The sequence below is a fragment of the Coturnix japonica genome, chromosome 2 (assembly GCF_054131305.1).
Source record: "Coturnix japonica strain WE chromosome 2, WE-NBRP24, whole genome shotgun sequence".
In the NCBI taxonomy this organism is placed as follows: Eukaryota; Metazoa; Chordata; class Aves; order Galliformes; family Phasianidae; genus Coturnix; species Coturnix japonica.
The window spans coordinates 121,558,049-121,582,627 of NC_140664.1; the positions used below are offsets into that span (position 1 = coordinate 121,558,049).

At 40.2% G+C, this 24,579-nt stretch overlaps 1 protein-coding gene across 4 annotated transcripts; it reads right to left on the minus strand.

Moving 5' to 3' along the window:
* Positions 1–6,720: 6,720 nt before the first annotated feature.
* On the minus strand, positions 6,721–24,066 carry HACD1 (3-hydroxyacyl-CoA dehydratase 1). 4 transcript variants are annotated; one of them, XM_015853437.3, is made up of 7 exons: positions 23,739–24,059; positions 20,314–20,431; positions 19,214–19,232; positions 19,046–19,128; positions 16,374–16,495; positions 13,505–13,683; positions 6,721–12,044 (listed from the first exon to the last, which is right to left on the minus strand). In XM_015853437.3, the coding sequence occupies exons 1-7, from the start codon at positions 23,864–23,866 to the stop codon at positions 11,962–11,964; spliced, it is 732 nt and encodes a 243-aa protein (XP_015708923.1). In that variant the 5' UTR covers positions 23,867–24,059; the 3' UTR covers positions 6,721–11,961. The 4 variants fall into 4 exon arrangements, 2 of the variants coding, with proteins under 2 accessions (XP_015708923.1, XP_015708924.1); XM_015853438.3 differs by having other exon boundaries at positions 19,046–19,134; positions 23,739–24,058; XR_014943082.1 differs by lacking the exon at positions 16,374–16,495 and having other exon boundaries at positions 23,739–24,066.
* Between the last annotated feature and the right edge of the window lie 513 nt (positions 24,067–24,579).

Below are 24,579 nucleotides of genomic sequence, written 5' to 3' on the forward strand. Positions count from 1 at the left end.
AAGTTCACTTCTTCCAGCCAGTCACACTTCCCAGAGGGCACAGTGCTGAAAAACGAGATAGGTGAACAGTTAGAACAGGGATTACTTTAACCCTATCTACATATGCAGACTGAAAGTGATGAACCAACACCAGAGTCCCGATTCACGGCAGGAGCTGGGTTTCCTTTGGAGTTCTGTCCCCATAACTAGGGGGAGCTGCAGGATAGCTGAGTTTGAAGCCAAAACCTCCTGGCTCCTCTCTCCTACAGATCAGCAGAAGTGGATCTCGAATTGCTGGACAGGTAGCAAAAGGCCGACTACACGAGGGATTTCCAAGGGCTTCTTGGAATTAGTTGTGTAGGTGTTTTGGATGGATCTTAAGCAACGTTCACACTACAGAGCTGAGGTAAATCAGGGCTCATCTCTTGTCGTACAGAATGAACCAATGGCTCCTTTGGACTTGCTCAGTCCAAACACAGGCATGACTGCTGTCACAAGGAGCTGGCTGCTGCCTGGCTCAAGCAACCACCACTGTGCTCCAAATTCCAGGCCAAAGGCTCCAGCAAATAGATGGACTCTCATTCTCCACTGCCACAATATGTCAGATGTTTCCACTCCATGCCTTATATTGGAATGAAAGAAATTAATCTGAGATAAAAGATGGCATGGTATTATAAGTGCCAGTGGAGGGCAAAATTAATAGAGTGGAATGTCACTCAATGAGACTTTGGGGACCATCTCAAGTCTGGGCTTAATTAATTCTTTGCCACTTCTCCCTCAAGGTAAGTTCTCTTTATTACTATTTATTTATTTATCTTTCACAAGGCAGGAGGCCAGGAAATCTTTCCTCCATATTTAACGGCCACATGCTAAGGAACCGAGAGCTTTTCTGTCCCTTGCTGCCTGCAGTCACCTCCTACTCCCCTACTTGGCAGGCTCCACTCCATATTGCTCCTTCCACAGCTTCCTTCAGCTGGTCTCTCTAAAGCCTCCCCCTGGCAGCCGGCAGCCTCTCCACCCACTGACCCCATTCTGCCAGAGCTGAGGTCCCATACAGCAGCTGTCTCAGTGTGGGAGGCTCTGCCAGCCTGCTCACAGCTGGGGAGGAGACATCACTCTTACCCACCCTGAGTCTCATTTGCTCACTCCCCTCCTTCCCAGTGGGACTGGGGGGAGAATCAGGAGAAAAGTAGAACTCGTGGATTGAGATAAAAGATGTTTAGTAAGGTAAAGGAAGAGGATAAAAGGGTTAATACTTATGACAGTCATATATAAATGTGTGCTATATACATACATAAATACACACACACATACACATGTATAACGAGTGATGCACAGGCAATTGCTCACCACCTACAAGTGGACACCACCAGTGTCCAGTTACTCTCCAAGCAGTTGCAGGCTGCCCAATGAACTTCCCCTCTTTTTCAGACTTTCCTTCTGCATGATGTCACGTGTTATGGAACATCCCTTTGGCAGGTTTGAAACTAAATGATCATTACGATCCATTTCAACCCAGGCCATTCTATGAGTCCGTGAGTTTGCCCCCTCTCAGCTCCTTATGCCCCCATCTCCCTTGCTGGAAGGACAATAGGAGAAGCCAAGAAAACTGAAATGTCCTTGGCGCTATGCAACACTGTTCAGCAACAACCAAAAACATCACTGTGTTCTCAACATTGATTTTCTCCTAACACCAAAACATGGCATCGCAGCAGACACCATGAGGAAGAACAACTCTGTCCCACGTGAAACTAAGACAGTTTCTCACAGACTACGTACTCTAATTTTGAACTAGCTGTTCTTAGGAAAGCTCTTCAAAGAGTCAAGTCCTCAGACTTGCATAAGTCAGTGTAATGAATCATTGAATCACAGAAACGCTTGAGTTGGAAGGGACCTTTAAATGTCACCTGGTCCAATTCCCCTTTAATGAACAGGGAGAACAGGGACACCGACAGCTAGATCAGAGTGCTCAGAGTTCCACCCAGCCTGACTCTGAATGACCTCTCTGGGCAACCTGTTCCAGAGCCTTACCACCTTTACGGTACGAAACTTCAAAATCTCCCCTCCTTTAGTTTGAAACCATTTCCCTTGTCCTCCCACAGCACACCCTGCTAAAGAGTCTGTCCCCTTCTTTCTTACAGCTCCCTTCAGATACTGAAAGGCCACTCCCTGTTCTCCCCACAGCCTTCTTTTCCCCAGGGTGCACAGTCCCAGCTCTCTCAGTCTGTTCTTCTAGGAGAGATGTTCCATCCCTTGGATCATTTCTGTGGCCCTCCTCTGGATGTGCTCCAATGGGTCCACATCTCTTGTAAGCTGAGGACTCCACATCTGGGCACAGTACTCCATGCCATCAAGGCAAGGAAGCAGCAGATCTGATCCCATTATCAGTGGTTCCAAAACCTCTGTGAGACTTTATCACCTGTTTTTCTAAACTGTCACATCTTTTCCATGCAACATCTCACAATGTATTATTTGCAGGTGAGTTCTCTTGGTAAAGACTATAGCAACAGGATAACTGCTCTTTAGAGATCTGTGTACTGACACAGTAATTATTTCTCACTTTCCCACAGAAGAAGAGTTGCAACAGGAAACAACACTGGTTAGCCAGAGTAGTGCTCTGAGGGCTTTTACTGTCATCATGAGACTTGATTCTCTTCCTGTGGTTTCTGAAAGAGAAATACTGAAATGATAACTTGATTGCAGCTGACTTTGAAGCACGACTAATCACCTCATTCAATGTGCACCTGTTACAGGTCTAAGAGTTCCTTGTAAATAATAAAGCAGCTTAACCCATCTTGCAATTTGAGGCTTCCAGGTTTTATTGTAGATGCCACAGCTTTGAAACAAAGCATTCCTTGGTTAAGATAAAGTAAATACTTAATATTATTCAAACACAAGTAATACCTTACCTCAACTAGAGGAAATACTGCTTGAGTTCTAAACATTTTTGAGCACAACAGTCACAGCCATCCAGGGAAGCGAGAAATAAACACTGATGAAAGATCATAACGTGAGGAATGTTGTGGGCCTGTGCTCGGAGACTAGTCAAGTAACAATAAAGTTAAAGCCACCTTCAAGGTAGAAATCTCTCAGTATTAGCAGAAGGCGCCCTGAAGGTTGAAGTACCACCTCCAAAGTGAAGTAGAAGCATCTTAAGGCAGAAAGATCACCCCAAAAGGCCTTGGCAAAGAGAGTCTGTAAGCAGCTTCTCAGCAAACACTTAGAAAAGAAACGTACCTGAGCAGATCCTCCTCAAATAGTTTCTGTCAGGACAGTTTAAGAGCACTACCAGTCATCAACATTGCTGCTAGTCCTAAGAACTGTCAGGCTGCCATTCCTACCATGACTGCCACAAAAGACTGCAGTGAGGGAGGATAAGTTCCATGTTTGGAGCATGGTGATCCACCTGCATACCCAGTATTTCTTTCATATGTATTACATGTAATGAGATTTCAAAGCACAGAATAAATTAGAACATACAGACCAAGCTGAAAAATATAGAGTAAGAAAGATGGAAGACAGCATCAGATTTGCTGCCAGAACTATTTACAGATGGCACCTGAAACCCTGAGCAGCCTTACTTCTCCTGCTTGATTTCACGCTCTCAAGACAGAACCAAATCAGTCTAAGGAGCTGTTTCTTCCAAGAAATCCTTGACTCCTCAGAATTAAACATCACCAAAACACTATAGGAAGGTGTTGGGTTTTTTAACATGTAAAAACCAGCACCTACAAACAGTGCAATTGCAGGCACACAGTGTGCCCAGAGATGAAAACCAGAGCAGATGTATAAATGATACCTCTCATCAGTGAAGCACGGCTCATGTGTCCTCTCAATACCGAGGGCTAAATAGCAAGCTCGTTCCAGTCACAAGCACAGCAGCCTCCAGGAGTGACTCTGACTCAGAAACACATGGTCTGCTTTGCAGTTCCCTAAACACACATCTTGCATGCTATCCTCAGCACATGCCTACAGCTGGCCACTCTTTGCCCCACATATTGTCAGCTCCACTCTTATCCACTCGCTGTCTTTTGCCTCCTAATGCCACTGTTTGTCCACATGCTGTGGAGCAGGACACGGTGCCAGACCTGGCAGTTAATTAAATTAAAATTAAATGGGCCATAGTTGTGCTCAAAGAAAGAAACTTTATGAACAACAGGGAGGTGACTTGAGTTACCTCCATCAGCATTTTAACAGCTCTAGGATTGCAGCAATTGTTCAAAGGACTCAGAACTGACACAAAAAGCTGGAATTTCCAGGAGACCTCGTGATAGTTCTGTCTCCTGATCCTGCTCTGATCTGGATACAAGACAAAAAGGAAAGCAGTCGCTGCAAGAAGGTATTTCTAAAGCATGCAGCCATTGCACCGATTTAGGATTACCACAGCATGGTGTACACTACTGCTGATCCATAGCGAAGCAATGAGAGAACTCAAAGTCTTCTTGACCACTGGTTTCGTGGCAGATGAACAACGTCTTGGCAACATTGTCTAATGGGTTTTTACCATGAGACAATCATTCCATTCTAAAGGGTTGAGAAACAGAGAACCCATTCCCACTTTGTTTCCAAGCTGAGCTACACGTGACAGCGACACATTTCTATCAGTAATAAAGATGCCCACGCATTTTCTCAGGAACTCCTCAGTGCTAAGTATGAATGCAGGGGAATTCATCAAGTAACAGATAAGGGCAGTCACTGCCTATGGATCAAACAGAGCCATGATCTGAGCTATTTTTACTGTTTTGAGAATAGTCACCTCATTCCTCTGCTTTATTCCTGTTAAAATATTATCAACTTTCTAAAGGTTTAATACCAGCATCCTTTAGCAGCTGTGTTGTTCTCTGGATTTCCAAATCCTTTTCAAACACAATATAATAAAACACTGTACAAAGAGTGAAGAACAAATTAATTAATTAATCTCCATCTGATTTAAATAACTATTAATGCTTAAGAGTATGAACATGTTCAAAGATGTTCCTATCTCGCGATTAGACAACATTCCTATTCATGAACATTTAGAGGAATCTTTTTAGGACCATATTTTTCTCTGAGAGAGACCCTTCCATCACTTCGCTGGCTGTGATGTAGAGACTGGACAGTAGAGTTAACTGAAGTCATCCCGGATAACTGCTGTAAAAGACCCTTCTGAGAAGAATTGTGTATTCTTAGCAATATCACCTCACTTGGAATACAAGAAAAAGCAATGCTGCTATATTTGCTTTGAGTTGACTATTAGGGTCAGCTGCAAGATCTACAATGTTGTCTTTGCCACTGAGTGAAATCTTGATATTAATGGTTTTCTTAGACTTAATTTATACGACAGATTGTAATTTGTTGTCTTTGGAACTCCAGTTTCTTTCTTCCCGTCATGAATTGAAGGTCTGCAACTTCAAATATGATAGGTTGAGAGGCACATACGTTTGGCTACACACCAAGGACTACACACCCACTTCAGAGGGCAGAAGAGTGCTTGGGGTGTGAAGTAGTACACTCATCTGAATCTTTTTTAGCTTATTATTTGTAACTCGTTCTACTGAACCTGGAACAGCCACTTAAGGGCAGGCAAAGTGCCATTTTATGAGTGCAGTATGAGCAGTGACCGCCAAGAGACTGCATATGAAAATCAAAGTTGCTCAGTGACAGCATTCCGAGCCAGGAATGTCAAAGCAGCTGTGAGGGCTGATCTACCCTGCCTATTTTTAATTAGATATGTCACTGAGCCTAAATTGATTTCAGAAATAAAAGATACTTCTGCAGATATATGAAGGAAGATTCTATGACTCCGCTGATTGGTATAACATAACAGCACTGTACTGCTGGAGATTTTCTGGTCTCCTGGTGCATTCCACAGGCACCAAGGACTGGTTCACGATGCAAAGCTGTAGGCAGGTGAACCACCATGCAGCAGCACGTGCTCTCAAGGAGGTGCTAACAAGGAAGCTACCAGATCCATTTTCTTGCTGAATCTAGATTCATACAGTATATGCAAATTGTTACATCCCACCACGCTCCTCTTGAGATCAGCAGACAGTGCTCCACTTGTTTCTGCAGAAATCAGACGGGCCAGGACAAATCAATCCTGTCCTATAAATTCAGATTAGATTCTACTTCTGCTACTTTCAGATTAGGAGATCTTAGTCTCCATTACAACAACTCCGACTGACAGGATTTAGCCTTTCTATGCAGTTAAAGTCCTCGGGGTTACAACCACTTGATTCCTAACTCAAAAGAGGTAGATGTGAATGCTCACATACTGCTTTATAGTACTGTCATGGCAACAAAATCTTCCTAGCTGCAATGTCGTCGTTATTCACGCAGCGAGGAAAGACAGAAGATCTTCACTGCCTCCACCTTCAAAGGCTAATACCACAAAAAGCTCTGTTCCAATGCATCACAATATCCATTATTGCAATACCTATTTCAGGACCATTGTAATGCAGTTGTCTTCATACATGCTGACAGATACTATATGCCTTTTTTAATGCCCTACATCGTTCTGTCTTGTTAAAGAGAAGTGAAACCAATCTACCATCCATGTTTACCTATTTTAATGGAATTCATTTCAATATAAAAAGGAAGGTTTGAGATCTCAAGGTCTGTGAAATAATTCCAGATACAAAGGAAAAAAAGTATTTGCAAACAGATACCAGTTTGGCGTAATACTCCGCACCGCTGTGTGAACTGATTTTACACACCATCACACCAAAAACAACCGCAACACAAAGTACCAAACAAACAGAGCACAGTTTAAAACATCTTTTAATGGATGATAAATATCTACAGTGCTACAGTATGAACAATCTCTGAAACAAATATCTGAATCTCTAACTCAACAAATCTTCTAAACCTTGCAAATAAATAAGTTATTAAAAGTATGATATTGTGTGTTTTCCTGTCTGTGTAAACTGCTAACGATAACATAGCTCAGGAAAAATAACAGTAACGAGCAGCTGCAGTGCATTTACACTTTTAAGAATCTTTAAGTACAATTCTATACATGATACACTTAGATAAATATTTCTGTACTTACACTTTTACAAAGCCATCAACTGAAAGGACATAAAATACATTCAAGACCGAACAGAGCAGCAAGAGAACTGTGAACAAAAAGACAACGTTTCAGCCGATACAACATGAGAAAGTAGCATGCATTTACATTTTAGAAGTCTAAAACCATTAGCAGCTGCAGGCTGCAGACAGCAAGATCAGTTATCCAACATTCAGGTTCTCTACAGTTTATCTTGATACAAACTTATGTTCACTTATCAGACTTATTCACTACCGCGACATAAGAATTCACTGGGTAAGTCTTTGGCATCTGGCAGTAAGGATGAACCAAAACTTTCTGTCCTACTGAAGGCATGCAGGCTATTTCAATATGAAAGTGGTTTACAATACCAGACACTGAACCAAAACTACCACACACTGCTAAGGTGTGCTACTGTGAAAGCAAGTTTAAGGAACCATTCTTGGCAGATGCTAAGCTGCCAGCTCAATGGCCCTGGCAAAGCTTAGTAGGCACAGACAGTAGTGACGTTAACTTGAGCAAGGGAACACAGGAGCTTTGCAGAAACATACGGTGTTTGTTTCTAAAATAGTCGTTACAATATAGATTAAAACACTGTAATGGGCTACAGATCATCTATAAAAATGTACGTTCACTGTGAATTGTAAACTGATATCAGCAACACGTTATCTCCAAACCCATTTTAAAGCATGCACCTTGAAATAAAATTTAATTGTCAGAAAAGCTTTCCATCTTTTGATTCAAAAACACATTTAACCAATCATTTATAAGTAACTGCAGTTTGTCTGCATAGCAAGTTTGATTTACGAAGCCCCCTGTCTCATGCAGAGTACTTATTTGTATACTTGAATTAATTTTCCTTCCTTTTTTCTCTAATACAGACTAAGTAAAGGCTTAATTCACATAAACTGCTAATACAGCATCTACTTTAAATCACAATTTATTGCAATGGCTATGATTTGTTTTCATTCTAATCTATTTCATAATCAAAGAAAGATCCAAATACCTGCTGAGGTAAGCTGGTATAAAGAGTGCAAGTACCACAGTCAGATCAGTAGCTAGACCTAGATTTAAAATGCATATATTTATTTCTGGATAAGAAAAGGTAGGTTCCTTCTGCTCACGGAGAAGGACTCCATTCAGTTCCTTGTTAACCAGGCAATCTGTCTGTCATCATGGACCTGGCTGAGTGTTATGTTATAAGAAGCAGCACACTGCACAATTTCTCCAGGATCGTTAATTCTGAGCCATGTTATTGACAGCAGTGTGATACGGCTGTATGGGAAAAACAGCAATTCATAAAGTATGTGGGTATAGATGCAGATATAAACAGCTGAGTCAAGAACAAAACCTTTCTGTAGCACAACCTTTGTGCACAGAGATCCTCTCAGCTGATCCCATTAGTTCCTTATGTAGAAGGCATGAGAGCATGTCTAGCTGGCTCTCTTCTCAAATCCTGCATAGGCAGAAGTGAGAGAAATGACGTATATCAACCACCGTTCACAACAGCCTCACTGATCCTCTTGGCAGCTTATGTGCAGGATGCAATTTCCCAACATTATACCTCCCTGTACCAGTCATATCCTGATGTCAGGAGCTGTGAAACGAGGCGATTCACTCAGTCTGTCCTTTCCTAGTGAATATTGAGGGGAACCTCAAGAAATCCAAAAGTTTTCAGCTGGAGTTTATCAAAAGGATCAGGTGTTTATAGTACCATCAGTAATAAGAAATGGCACTTGATAATTATGAATCTGCTTCCTAGGTATTGTCATGAAAAAGAACAAACAAAAAATACCCTTAAGGACATACTTTATATTAATCCATTCCAGAAGGTGCATATAGCACAAGTAAGAAAATACCTTTACACAAACAATTTGTTAAAGAATACATGAAAACATTATAGACACCGATGCTTGAATACACACGAATCTTTCATAAACAGGAGGGTTTCAATGCTTTAGAAAACTAGGAATATTGCAGAGGTGAATACAAAAAGGTATGTGGCAAAAATAAGCTGGAAAGAGAGCACCATATGAAAATCATACTTAAATTTTTATATCCATTGAACAAGCTGATTAAATGTTTGATGGCGTTATACTGAAGTTTAAATAGGCTACACAGGATCAAATCCTGGCCCCTGTAAGTCAATGGTAAGAAGACTGTACTCACTACGCTGGAGGACATACTAAGCAAAACGTATACACTGAGACTTCAATGCAGACTTCAATCAAAAGAGAAGAAGAGGAAAAGATGTTTTTTATTATTATTTTGAAGTCCATGACAAGTAAACCAATCTACATGACAATCTCTCTGGTCTATGCAACACTGAATGCAATAAAAGTAACGTTTCGCTTTATTCAAGAATCATTTAGCGAGACTTGCTGGAGTTGTAAATTACTTTTTAAGTTCAATCATTACGCTGTTGCATGATGAGAAAGATTTTAGCAAACAGTGCTGTATTTTTTCATATACAAAAGGATATAAAAATAGATCCTAGATTGCCATATGATAAGAGCCTTAAACCACAATGAGAACAAATGTAATAGAGCTCAGGTATTCCTGTTATTACAGAAAAACTACCTCACCCAATAAAAGATTTCAAAATCACATACTGAAAGTATCCAATGCATTTCCATGAAATTGATAGCTATGGTCTTCAGTGAGCTGCCCTGACAGTTAAAGAGACATATAACTTCATCTAATTGCATTTACTTGTATTTCATCACACTCTTCTGCTTGCTAACTGAGAAATATAACTATAAACTGCCACAGAGTTTGCTCCTCGTGGATCAAAACACAAGTCAAGTGTATAAAACTGTATTCTAAGAACTTGGGACAAATACAACTGCTAGTCTGAACGTGTAACACAAGCATTTTGCTAACCAGTATTGTAAATGTGGTTTATATTTTAAATTTAAATACTTAGTTACATACAAAAGTGAGAAGTAGTAAGTTAACTTATAGCACCTTGGTTCTAAATATATAAAGATTATGCCTTTTAAAATTCTAAGGAATACAATTACTGCATTTCAAGTCCACACTATCATTCAAAAAAAACCTAATTTCCATGTAAAGAAGACACCTAAATGTGAAAAATTTAAGGCACAAAATGGAATTTGAGACTTTGGGATATCGTAAATCCTTCCTTTTCCATTAAATTACCTGATGCATTCAGAAAAAGACGTGTATCTCCAGTTCTCAAAACAAGTTGTACTACTGTAGAATCATTGAGGCTAAGAATGGAAACTGCCTATTCAAGTACGTAATACAAACACTGTCCAAAGAAACATTATTTTCCAGTACTGGATTACATCTAACTTAAAATCTTCCGAGAAACCATAAGCATGGCCAAGCTTTACTGCATCATTCTGTAACCAAACTGATTGCTCTGGTAGGATCTTTCTCCAACTATTCATTGGATACATAATCAGTTCTGGTTACACCTTCATCCTAACAAAGTCTCTTCCTTTTACTTGCATTTGTCACATGAAAAGAAGGTATACACACTAAATGACTCAACCTTTCTGACTTCCTTCATTCTTCAACTAATTTTTTACTGTTCTCTGATCTTTTTTGTTTGAAGATTGGCTCTACTCCTCCCTCCCAAGCTACACAGACTATAAAACAGCGCTCTAGAAATGACCTCAGCAGTCACAGGAGTATTCTGATTTCCAGCTGCCTGACGCACCTCTTCTGCATGTAACACACTCTTCTTTTGACATCACTGAATCTGGTAGCAATACTGTTGCCTGTTCTATTAAGTCTTCTTATTACATTATTACTTTTCAATCTTCTCTCTCTGCCTCACTAAGTATCCAAGTTTCTCCAAATGCATAATGTTTGCTTTGGTTCTCTAATGTAGAGTCCAACTCCTGTCTATATTTAATCCACATGTTGGACTTCTCCCACTCAGGTATCATACAGTGTCATCAGTAACGTTGACACTGGTATTAATAAATACGCCATAGATCCTTCTTGCATATTACTGAGGATGTTAATTAGCATTACATAATACCATTATAAACAATTAATGGGGAGGGAGCAATTAAAATTGCACAGTGGGATGATTCAAAGCACAATTTATAATGTAAGGCACTATTTAAAATATATTTTATGCCTCTTAACTAATTATGGGAAGTAAAAATATCTCACTATAGCTACAGTTTCTAAATGCCATACCATCGTTTTTCTGCGTACATAGTTAAAAGTAGAATAGGAAGAATGCTGACAATCAGTCTTCCTCTGCATACGAATCCTGTTCCAGCCACTGACCATGGAAAGACTGGCCATGGCCACTCCTCAGCATAAACTTTCAACCAGATAATACTGCCTCTATTATTTGACATTTCTTTTCAATTAGAAATGAAAATACAGAGAGATCCAAACATGTACCAACAGTCAAGGATTCAGCTCTTCTCAAAAATACTTCTGGAATTCTACAGTGTGATCCTGTAATTTAAAGAATGTTGAACAACACACTAACAGTACTTATAATTGCAAAGGTATCATTTAAAGTACAACTTAAATAACATTTAAGCCCCCTAGTCTATGAAACACATCATTACCTAATTTATGCTCTGTTTTCCAGACACACTTTCAATACAGCTCATCAACTCTCCTTCTGTTCTTGATGAGGACTACAGGTCATAACAAGCCTTTCACAATAGAAAGCACATTAGCCAACTATTCAATTTGTTAAAGCTATTTGTCAGCCTATTGAAAATAAGAAAACCATACGTTTGAAGAAATAAACAATTAAAAATCAAAGTGAAAGCAGAAATGAAAAGGTAACATGATGATATATTAATGGTATAAATAATACAGTCCGTGGTATTTTATACATAGTTGTTTATTCTTGTTCCATGTTTCAAAACTTGGACTCAGAAAAATCACAGGAAGTTTTGTTTTTTTACCCTTGTTTCTCCATTAAAAGCACCATAATTACATGGCTCGATTCAATCGTCCTTTTCTACAATCACTTCTCCGTGAAGCACCTTTCTTCTCTGCCGCAGCATGTGTAAGTAGAGTTGTGGAAATACTTGATAAAAGCATAAAAGAAAGAAAATTAGATGAAAAAGAAATAAGTCAGCAGATCACATTATGGAAAAACACTTTCACAATGAAGAATCAAGTAAATATTACGGCACGATCAGCTACAGCCAGTCAAGGCAAGTAACAAAGAGTCACGAATTTCTCAGTAAGTTTGAAATAGTAATTACTCAAAAGTCAGACAAAGCCCTCCAACCCTCCAAAGGAATAATGTTTTTAGGGATCTTCCCTTCAAAATTTGAACTATTTTCTAGCAGTGCCTGAAGTATTCAAACCTGTTCCAAGGAAATAACGTTTGAACATAAATTCGGAGGAGGATTCAAATTCACCCTACTTGTCCAAGCATGAAAAGCTCTGTCCTTCTCCTGGCCTTACTGTATTACCTTTCTTCTGATTCATTTGATCATTATTTTTAATGCATAGAAAACTGGCTTTGTTCCTGAAGCATGAAGTTATGCAGACAACTGTAAAACTGTTAGTAAGTTATCATTTTTTTATCATACTTTTGCTTACTCATATAAGTCTCTCTTACTGGCCTCCATGATTTCTTGCAAAATGAAAACCACCTCATACTGTGTGTCCATGCAGTCAAAGTCCAGAATTTTTAGTCAGTTTCTTGAAGGAGATTTTACATTTTATAGATGCACAACACAGCTCCTTTTAACTTCAGTTTTCCAGCTCCTCAGGGCCTTTCCCTTATCTCTTCCTTTATTCCTGGCCTCATTGTCCAGAATGACTAAAATATTCTACTTGCCCAGTTTGCTCTAGTCTCATTTTAGCAGTCATTGTGCTGTATCTAAATCAAGTTGCTTTCTCCTTGTCTGCACTGTTTGGCTGACAGAGAAAATAACAGCAGAAATTCAAAACTGATGGTCTCCCTAGGCCAGCTCTTGTCAGACAACTAATATGTAGTGGCTGCTGGTATCTGGGTATGAGGAAGATATGGTTAAACACAGGACTCAAGTACATTCAGGGAAGTTTTAGAGGCAATGTCTCTGGGTCTCTGTGAAGGTGACATCTTGGAGAATTTTGTTTCATGGTTTTCCAAAGCACGTTCAAATGGTGATTTTCAAAGTTCACATATAAATGTATACTAACAGCAAGAAGAAGGTGGTGAATATCTGAATCTTGCAAGCAAATTTGTAAGTCATTGCTTCAAAGCAGCAGAGGCACTAGAAATTCCCAGAGACAACTACAGACACTTCTGTATTTAAGAGAATTTTAACTTATCCATGACCTTAGATGTATATATATTTTTCACTGAAACTTTTAAGATGCTCTGAAGTAGATAACAGAAAGTAAAATTTTGTTTAAACAAAGCACAGCAACATTTGGAAGAACAGAAAGCAGGCTTTTACACCTAGGAAATTTAACTGCAGGCTGCATCGTCTGCACTGCTGATAATCGATTACTACATTATTGGAGTTATTAAAGCTAATTAATACTTACGTGGTATATAGGAGAACATGACAATAATAAGGAAGTAATAGTAGTCAAAGGAGACATTGTATTTGTTGGGAAGTCTCAATGAATACATCCCCGTTTTCTTGACATAAGGTAAAGCAGCATATATAGTCAGCAGTTCACCTGCAACTCCAGCAGGATACAAAATGATAAAAAAGTTGTATCTGCATCAAATCAAAAAAGAAGAAAGAAAAACATCTCATGAATGAAAGAAATGCCTCATGAATTTAAAGGTTGCAATAGGTCGGAGTATTGCTTCACTCACTAAAATCAAGGACCGTGTCCTGAGAAGGCACAGAATAACAGCTTCAGTTACTTTTGATAGTTATTTTTGTTTACAAAGAACTTATTCCCATGGCTTTTGACTTGAAAATAGAGAATATCAGAATTTGTGCATCTATGCCACACTAAAAAAATAATACCCCAAATTTTTACTCTCCAATACTGTAGTTTTTTTTTAATATTTATTTTTTCATTTACTGATCTTGCTCTCACTGTCAGAGATAGGACTAATAGCAGAACTGGATCCCAAATTCAGACAATGCTATGCATCTCTGCCACAGTGCACACACACCATGTCAATGCTACGTATCATAATCTATGTGAAGAAACTGGAAATAATGGCAAATAACAGAAGCCAGTTTTACCCATTGCCATGTGGGGAACTGAAGCAGTAGCAGTAGTAACACTAATAGTGGTAGTAGTAATATTAACCATTAATGGAAATTAAAAATGAAAGAAAATGAGAGTGCCAAAAATTTATCAGATCCATTTCAAAATAGGCAGAACACGTTCAAATAAAGGGCAAACACTCTGATTTTAAAGAAAATGTGGCTTGAATGCCATAAGTCACCTAAGTGCAGACATAATGAAAAATGAAAGAGACTTATTGCTCTCTTCCAGTATCTGAAAGGTTCTTACAGTGAGAGCGAGGCAAGTCTCTTCTTACTGGTGAGAAGAGACAGGACAAGGGGAAATGGCCTTAAGTTGTGCCAAGGTAAGATTAGGTTGGACGATAGGAAACACTTCTTTACAGAAAGGGTAGTTAAGCACTGGAATAGGCTCCCCAGGGAGGTGGTTGAGTCACCATCCCTTGATGCGTTTAAGAGCCGTTTGGATGCGGTGCTCAGAGATATGATTTAGCAGAGGGTTGTTAGAGTTAGGGTACTATGGTTAGGCTGTGGTTGGATTTGATGATCTTCGAGGTCTTTTCCAACCTGGGTAATTCTATGATTCTATGATTCTGTGTAATCAACTGTGTTTCTGATGTCCTTATGCACAGCACATCATGCAGATTCTAAGCAACAGCTCTGGAGTCCACACAGGGGAAATAAGCAATAAGCCATCATATAGAGTGTGTGAGAAGTGTCCAGTGTGCATTACACGAACAAAAGAGAAGAGATTCAAAGTGGTAGCAGCTGAACATGAAATCTTTTTAGAAACCAATGGGCTTTGAGGACTCACAGGTCAGAGAGCAAATACATGAGGTATAGGCAGGCACTACTGCCATGACTTACACACGGCTTGTCTCTGTGTAGTAAAATAACCAAAAACAACAAAGAAAATATCCTAAGCTAACATTTAGATCATACCTATACCATTGCCATTAACTGTGGATGGCTAAATGTTTTAAAATTATTAAATAAGTTAAAGATTAGAAAAGTTCAGCTCCTTGGGAGCACTGAATTTATGCTCCGTTGTGCAGTTTGATTCTCTGCAAATCTTTACAGGATATTTTAAATTCCAGGAAAAGAGGATATTTTCAAATATTTTGTTTCTCTACTTTGTGAAACATCTCTGCTGTGACAGTGGCAGCTCCCACTATTGCATATTATAAGGAAACAAAAATTCGACCATTTGAGATCCAATGACTCGATGGCAAAAAGCCTAACTGTCAATGTAGTAATTTCTGAATGCATTCTCCTTCTGAAGCCTACAAAAAAAATCATTAATGAAACCAGATCTGATTCTTTGTAAGTTTGATGTTTGTTGCTTAGACATTACCAAACCTACTACCCTCAGTATTAGCAAAAACAATCATGTATTTTAAGAATGAGCATAACCATTGGACACGTCAAAAAAAGTGCATTAGAAGCATCAGAACTGCGTGATCTACAAAACACAGGCAAGGAAGATATGCAAACAAACTCATTAAATGAACATATCACCCATGCCAAATGTAGGTAACGTATTTTCTTTCTTACAGTGGAAGTCTTACTTGAACTCTGTCTACAAAGATTGTTACTCTTCCAATTAAATCTCTTGATAAGCACACAGTGTCTTTATCTGGTATAGTGACAGACCTGAATTGTGTTTCAAAATCAAAGCAGTTTTGATACAGAACACACATTTTATGTGGGCTAAACTATGTCAATATTTAGCTTCACTACATTAATACAGCGTTACAAAAGCTCTGATAGAGCACAACTTCTTATACAGCAATATGATTTCTTAAAAAAAAAGTGACAGCAGCTCCCATTATTTCAAAGATGTAAAGTCTACAAAGACTTATTTGTGCTTGATTTCAGGCATCACATTCAGAAGGTTCTCAAGGAGTCGTACTGTAAGTTAAAAGGTGACTCCAAAGATAAGGAAGAAATACGAAAGTAAATTAAAACAAAGTTTAGACCACAAGACACAGAAAGCAAGGAACAAATCACATCCAAAAATATCAACTAATTGTTTTTAACATTTTAAACTGATTAACAATAATCTCAAGTACAGAAAGCAACCAGCTTGCACTCCGCAGACACATAACCAAAGCTCAAACATCTGCTCTCCTGTGTGTTAGCTCAGCATGCGTGAAACTAACATGCACAGAACCATGACAAACTGAAGTGCAAGACATCTCCACCTGGCCCATTTAATGAAGTATGGCAAATGGTTGAGCAGGTTGAATGTGTAGAAGGAATATCGAGTAATCTCTGTCACAGTCCATACGACCAGAAAAAGAATAACGCTCTCCTCATTCTGGATCTGCAGAAGTATAAAGAACCAACACGTTCTTCATCCTTAAGCTTCTTTTCTGAGTAAATTGCAACAGACTTCTGTTTAAGATATATGGAACAGAACTAACATCTTGTAAAGAAAGACAATTTTGGCATAAAAGTGACACGCTGAAACAATTACTACAAGGTGTTCTTTAACACATGTATTTACTAACACACACTTTGCAAACTGAGCAGCCTTTATCCACTGTGCAAATTTAGAAAAATAGAACCATATTTGAGCTTATTCCTTCTCTTTGCTGCTTCCTGCTTTATTACTCTTGACATGCTTGCTTATTGCTCCTCAAAATAGCAAACTGAAAATCCTAACTAATATATATTCTTTTCATGATCAGCTTTTACCCATTCAGTGTTTCCCTACTGTCTGTCTCCTAGACTTTCTCTTACTTTTCTGTAATCTAAATCTCCATGAAATTTTAGAGGAAAGGAATTCTTTAGTCTACTAACTGAACTTAGTAGCAGAAGATGAAATCAGGCTGCAAGATGGTCAAGGAGTAGAAAACCAGATATTTGCTCAAGGAAGAGTGGTTCGTATATTAGGAGTATGGGGTAAAATTGTTCAACTCTTCTGTTTAAGATTTACATTCTGAGTCATTAAACTGCCTCATCAGTAGGTAGCACATTTATCTGCTGCTTCAAAATATCAATTATTTTCCACTCTAAGTGAACAAATAAACAGAAGTCCTCAAATTCAATGAAGGCACATGGAGAACAAGCACTACATTCTGAGAAGAATTACATGCAAGTTACTGTGGTTTAAAAGTAATTTTCTGTAGGAGGGGGAATTCTGTAACATAATTCCATGCCTGAAGGCTGAAAAGCACCAGAGATGTCTTGAAATAAAGTAATAAAATCTTGTTAAAATGACAAAATAAATAAATAAATAAATAAAAAATAAAAAAGGAAATTGCTTTTTTTTTTTTTTAATAAAATACTGCATGGTGACAAAATTTAATACATCATAAAGATGTAAGTGATCATCATCTCATAAAACTGCACCCTCAATGTGTCAGTCAAAGAAGATGCACCTTCAGTAAAAGGATCTCACAGACATCCACAAAATGGAGATAGAAGAATATCTCCAAACTCACGAACAAACAGCAACCACAAGCAGATAAGCAAAGGAAAAGACAGAATTAGGTTGTTCTTAGCCTCATGTGATTACAGACAAACACTGATAACCCAAACTTGGATTCATGCCACAGTGCTGAATCCGAGCAGAAGTGCTTTAAATAAGTATGCAGAGAATTCCTATTTGTTGCCTTGCAAATCTCCAGTCGAGTAGAGAGATCTGGGTCTGGCTATTATCACTAACATGCCTCTCACCACAAAGCATGACCCTGAACATTCATGCCTGCTAAGCAGTAACAGCGTGAAATGCAATCAGACATACATTTAGATGTAGTTTGCTTGGACACAGCTTGACCTACTGTACTGAAGACTGAGGAGACAAGGGAAATGACAGCATATGCTAAAGATTCCTGCTGCACTGTAAATGATTAAAAAGTGGCAAAAAGCAGCACTATATTCCAGCATTTGTGAAATTAATATTAAAAAAAAATAGCTAATAAGTGATATGATTTTCATTAAGAAAAAAAAAAAAAAGAAAGCACTGAAAATGCTTAACATAAAAAAAAAAAAACCTCAGAAAGGTATATTTTATGTTTTAAAACAAACAAACAAACAAAAGCAATAATAAAGGAAAAGACGAAGTGTAGAGAACTGAAATTAAGGGATTTGACAACCGAGGCAGTAATTATGGGATCTCCGTGGCAGACAGGCATGTGCCATCTGCTGGTGAGTCAGTTTAATGGCTCAGCTTTTTAAATTGAAAGAAATACAGGAGCGCTAACTCAAAATCTATCACTGAATTCTTACATGCCCTTCACAGAAAGCAGAATGCACGTCCTACTTCTAGTTGTAAGCGGTCTGCTTGTTTCATCCTGTTAACAAATCACTAGAATTACAATAACCACCTACAGCCAGACAAATAAATCACTGACATTCATCCCAGACCTTAAGCGTGCTTCTGGCACACTGAAAAACTTGATAGATTTTTAATGAAAACAACACAGCATGCAGGCTATAAAATACTGATGTTACATTACGCTACATTAAAGTCTTGGGAAGGTTCCTAAAATAAATTGCAAAATTATAACTCTGTATATTCATGTGAATTCAATTTAAGACAAAATTTCATGTAGATTCATTCAGTCAGCGATAAATTATGCTCTTGAAAGACAACATGTGACAGGATGGTATGTTTGCAGGTAAACAAAAGTCACTGATTGCACCTATGCAGACCACAGCCTGCATGATGCCACAGACAGGGCTGTTCAACAGCTAAAACCCACAGCCCCGCTCCTGAGGAGAAGCACGTGAATTCAGTCCTGTAACTCCAACTTCTGAACTGTACTTAAATATTTAAGTATTGTCTGCAATTTGTCTCCCTGGTGAAAAGAGAACCGTATCAATAACTCCTTAGTAAAAACTAAGAACAATTTGCTCATGCACATACCTGTTTTATACTATGCGCAATGAACCACACCATGAAGATTCTTGAACTCACTTGGACCCCAGTCACAAGCACAGATGTGTGAACTATTCCTTGAAAAGAGAAACATGTTATCTCTGCTCCACAACTGATGTTTGGATTGGTTCAGGAGAAACTAAAGGAAGAACTCACCAACTGCACAGTGGACTACCTGTAAACAGAAATAAGTTAAAGGTTACTGATTTACAGTGTGTTACTATCTGCACTACAAACACGGGCTTTTATTCTTTATATAAACTCAGGCCTAATTCTTATGTTGTTTTTTCCCCAACTAACATTTCAGTCTTTAAAAGAAATACACATAAAAGCAGCAGTAACCAGTGCTGTGATAAGTTCAGTGTAAACACCATGAATTTCCCTAATTCTGTTTGTTGAATATTTAGGTACTTACAAAGTGTTTATTTTTTCAACTGGTAAACTCCCATTATCTTACCCAAATAAGAATTATACAGAACAGTGTGTGAGGGGTCATACAGAGCATGCAAAATGCAGAGCAATTTTACAAACTTCTGTATTTTTTATGGATTAATTAATTACTATTATTTTGCTAATTATAGCTATGAATCTTCAGAATATTTTCTGGTCAGTGATGTTTAGCAAAGAGTGCTTTTCATTACTGACATAGATTCAAGTGCAATTATTATTGTGGAAGTTTAATAGCATAAAAGCCTATGACAGCTGGTCGTTTGATTTTAAATAGCTGTTTGAACAGCAGATGTTATGGGCAGACTGAGAAAAAGAGCCAAAATGTAGATAAGAGCTCTTTGCTGAGCTGGGAAAAGAATCATAAAGGCTCAATATACCCCATAGGGATATTGATGTAGTTTGTTTATGGTAGTTTATGGTAGAGGTACCATAAACTGAGACCACAAGTGCATGATAGGCCCAAGTCACACTGATTCAAAAATGCACTGAACTACTTGTACAGACCCTGCTGTAAGGAGTTACACAGGACGTGCCAATCCAGTCTGGGAATAAGCAGAAGCAAAGCAGTTCCCAGAGAATATCTGATTTAAAACCAATATTAGAGTTAAGTTTCAAAAAAAGCACTCATTTATTTTAACAAATCTCCTCGTTCTCACAAAATAAATAGATAAATAAATACAACGAACTAAATCATCAAATAATAGATAAAACAACTCTTAGTACTCATATAGTATTTTGAGATTAAATTCAGGTTAATAATATATTTGCCCATGATATGCAGAATCCAGTAAAACAAACAAATTTACCTCAAGCAAAGCAAACGTCTGGAAAAATTTAAGTATCTTTTGCACGCTTCTGAATAAGCCTCTGTGTGTTCCTCTCTGGATATAAAACCGTGCCATGGCAATACCCAGCACCAACCACCTGCGAAAGAAAGAGAACGGATGCCTTTCAAATCAAAATTCTACAACTTTCCATCTAATATAAATAATTTGGTACAACAGGTTCTTACTGAATACCTTTGCGTCTCTGCTTGTTGGTGTTCTTAGGAGATTATTAAAAATATCCTTAGACCTAAATATTATGAAATGTTATATCAACATTAAACTTCTTAATCTCTTTACCTGGAAAAGGATAGAGAAGGATTTGTTTACCCTCAGAGGATTAACTTGAATTACTTAACCCAGGGACCCAGCAGACTTTTCACTAGCAGTGACTACGTATTTTTTACTACTAAATCCTCACACAACTGTGGATTACTGTTATTTGAACTCAGATTTTGGGTCTGAGGTTTGCACACAGAAAAGACTGTCACCTGTGCACACCTTCTTCATTATTCTTCATTCATTTCACATTCTTCATTACCCCCTAACACTTCAGTTTAGGAACTGACAAGCGACCAGAACGCTTCCGTTCTACAGCTCAGAGGTGCTGGGAAGTCACCTCAGAAAAGCAGATCCATGCTCCGTGCTCCTGGTTTTCAGAGGAGAAAATATTAAACTAATACATTTTAAGGTGTTGGCTAATTTTTCCATGCAGCTGACGGATCGATTGATCTTCCTTTCAATGTAAATGCAGCAAAATATGTTTTAATCAAAGTGAAATGAGATATAAAATTCAAACTGACATCTCAAACAAAAATGGATTAAAAAACCCCATTTCACAACGACAGTGGTTATGACTCCCACCTCTCACCCCAGATCAATATAATAACCCAAGGTATGCACAGTTACTTCCACATAATTAATCCATGTTTATAGAATTGATTTTTTCCAAAGAACGCACCATATGTTCTGTTGCTAATCCAGAGCTACACAAACATTCTTACAAACATCACCCCAGTGATCCTTGAAACTTCAGGTTTAAATCCACAAAGGCTAAGGATAAAAAGTCTTTAATTGACTTAAAGGCATAGATAGAGCTACAAGTGATATTTTCAGGGTTAAAAAAATGAAAATGCATAAGTTGAAGCAACGTCAGTTTAGCTTCTTGTCTGAGGATAGTTGGGAACAATCATTCAGTTCTCTTATCCTCCTATCTTTATCTCCTATCTTTATACCTTATATCCTACCTTATATCTCCTATATTTATCTTAGATAAGAGAAAATTTGCACAGAGGCACTGCAAGCAAAGCTGTACAGCAGCATGAGCATGAGCTGTGGCTAAGAAAGGCCCAAGAGAAACAACAGTGGAGTCTGAGAAACATTCTGAGGTGGATTTTGTGAATATATGAATATTCAGAGAAATATTTACATAAACATTTGGATAAAATTTTAACTCTTTCCCTGTTCTTATACTCTTCCCTACAGATAAGACACCGGCTAAACTTGATAAGCAGATAGCAGGAAAGATGGATATCTGATCAGACACACTATGCTGTAACAGTGTGAGTCTTGCATGGATCCTAACAGCTCTGATGTCCCCTCGGTTAGTGCACACTTCAGCACCAGCCCCGTGACAACTCGCACACACAGTGCCTTGCTACTACACTGCCCTTTGCTTTGTCCAGCCCGACAGTCCACGATAGCATGCCAAACTCTACATACAGCCAGCCTTTCCTATACTGCAGGAATGATTCCCTTCCTTCACCCCTTCTGTTTTAATCTCATGAATGTGGTCTGCCAGAGCTACAACATTTATGACCTAAAATATTACTCAGATTTTATAGCAGATTTTAAATCTGAATGTACTAATTTCAGGTTGTCTTCCTACCATGGCCAGATGAGGAATTACTGGAATCTCACTGCCAGTCCCTCATAGCCAAGCTGCCATTTTACAATGAAGTGTGTGACAAAGGGAAGGTGACAGCATTTATATCCAGCTGGCAGGATGGATGGTGATAGCAGCAGCTTGAGAAGTCACATTACATCTCATCTAAGCAGCCACTTTCCACACTTTCTTCTGTCACTAAAGGTCTGCAGAGTGCAGTCTTGGGCTGCACTCAGAAGCAAAGACTGCAAATATCTTTGTCTTAATTAATGGGAGATCTGGAATCTCTGACAATTATTTCATTTAGCTTTCAGTGGCTTTGATTTTGGATTTCAGGAAAGCCCTGGTAGTGAATACTGTAAACCAGCAGGAGGTGTAAAAGAACAGGTGGAGCAAAGGTAACATTTTCAGTTGGGACTTTCAGTAGAGTCAGGTAGGAACGTATCATTCTTTCTCTCTGAATGTGTCCCTCTAACCTTTATTAGAAAGAGAGATAAAATGCAGTTCTGCATTAGGTTGGTTGTTACCACGTGCTTCTGTATCAGGCAGGCGGTTACAATTCTAGAAATACTTCTGTATACTGAACTCTTTGGAGAACTGCACTGTTCTCATTTACCGATGGTGCCCCAGTGGAATGTTTCTCTCCTTCAAAGTTTTATTTTTCACTTCAATTGTAACCTGTTTGAAAAAGGTTAAAGGAACGCGTCCCTCTCTCTTAATATTCTGCTTTCACACAAACTGTGCAGGTGAGTAAACCTAAATCCCTGGATGACAGCAGAGGAGAGGGGAGGAGGAAGGAGAGATGGAATCAGCACCTCACCCCAAGACTGTGTTCAGTGATCTTCTATATACACATAAAAGCCCATGGCAACAGTCAGTGCTCATACAAGTAGAAATGAACAGAGGGCTTTTAGGCATATACATGACATGCATTACTCAATGGAACAAAGTTTCATAAGTGGAAATACCTGCTCACATCATCCTTCACCCAAAACAGACACCCATTAAACAGCGCAGTGCAGTACCAAGCACAGCTTCACACTTCCATGGGCGCCTGCAGCCCAGCCCTGCTCACCCCCCAGCGCCGCAATGACAGCAGGAGCTCAGTGCCGGAGGAGCTCACCGCGAACCCGGCCGAGGCCCCGGGACCCTTCAGGCACCGAGACCCCCCCTGCAGCAGCGCCGGGAGCTCAGAACCCTCCGGAGGGCGCGGGGCGGCCCGGGGGCGGTGGAAGGAGCAGGCTGTGTGGGCGCAGCCCGCGCGGCACCCCCGCCGGCATTCCTGGCCCGGCTATACTTAACCTCCGCCACGGGCTCGGGGATGACGCGCTCGCTGCTGGTAACGCTGCACCGTATTAGGCAATGCCGGGCAGGCGAGGGCTCGCCCCGCTCACCGCGGCTGCCCGGCGCCCCGCGGCCGCGTCCCCGCTGCCCTGCGGCCGCCGCCGCCCCGTCCCCGTTCCGCCTGACCCGACCCCGCCGCTCCGCGCCCGCCCGAAGCGCCGCGCTGCCGCCCGCTCACCCCGCGGTCATGGCGATGTTGTAGAAGATGAGCCAGGCCGTGGCCAGGGCGCCCAGGCTCCTCTTCTTGCCGTTCTCCTTCTCCTCCACAGAGCCGTTGCCGTTTCCGTCCTCCTCGCTGGACGCCATGGTTCCCCGCGGGCAAGGAGCGCACAGCCGCGGGGAGGAGGGGCTCCCTCCGCGGCGGAGCTGAGGCCGCGCTGACAGCTGGACCTCGCGCTGTCTCTCACCCCATCCGTCTTCCTCGAGGGCCGCTGCCCGCACCCGCCGCTCACACGGCGCCCAGCGCTCCTCCCTCCGCCCCCGTGGGGCTCCCGGGGCACGCCCGCGGGCGGGAGGGCGGAACGGCCTCACAGGGACCGGGTGACCGCCGCTGCCCTTCGCCGAGCGCCGGTGGGCAGCTCCCTGCGGGCACCCAGAACCATCACTAAGGCTGGGAAAGAGCTCTAAGACCATGTAGGCCAACTGTCAACCCATGACCACCACACCTACAAGTTCTTCGCTATGAGGGATGGTGAGTCCAGCTCTTCCCTGCGCATCTGGTTCCAGTACCTCAACGGCCCCAGTCCCTTCAGCCATTCCTCATAGGATTTATGCCCCAGTCTCCACACCAGCTTTGCTGCCCCTCTCTGTACACACTCCAGGGCATGATGTCTTCCTTTAAGTGAAGGGTCCCAAACTGAGCACAGTACTCGAGGTGCAGCTTCATCAGCGCTAAGCAATTACCCACCCAAATGGCAGCAACAGAAAATACCAGGGGTCGTAAGAAACATGCTGAGCTATGAGATTATTTGGTGAGAGGCTGAGTGGATGGGTCGTGCCCTGAGGGATTCAGCCCAGAG

What these genes read in the sequence shown, in the direction of transcription:
- HACD1 (XM_015853438.3), bottom strand. Translation starts at nt 23,866, where the DNA reads ATGGCGTCCAGCGAGGAGGACGGAAACGGCAACGGCTCTGTGGAGGAG. An exon ending in AACATCGCCATGACCGCGGG is followed by an intron (nt 20,432 to 23,738) that starts GTGAGCGGGCGG and finishes TTTCTTTCGCAG; the next exon opens with GTGGTTGGTGCTGGGTATTG. An exon ending in CATGTTCTCCTATATACCAC is followed by an intron (nt 12,045 to 13,504) that starts GTAAGTATTAAT and finishes GCTTTTATCAAG; the next exon opens with TATTTCCACAACTCTACTTA.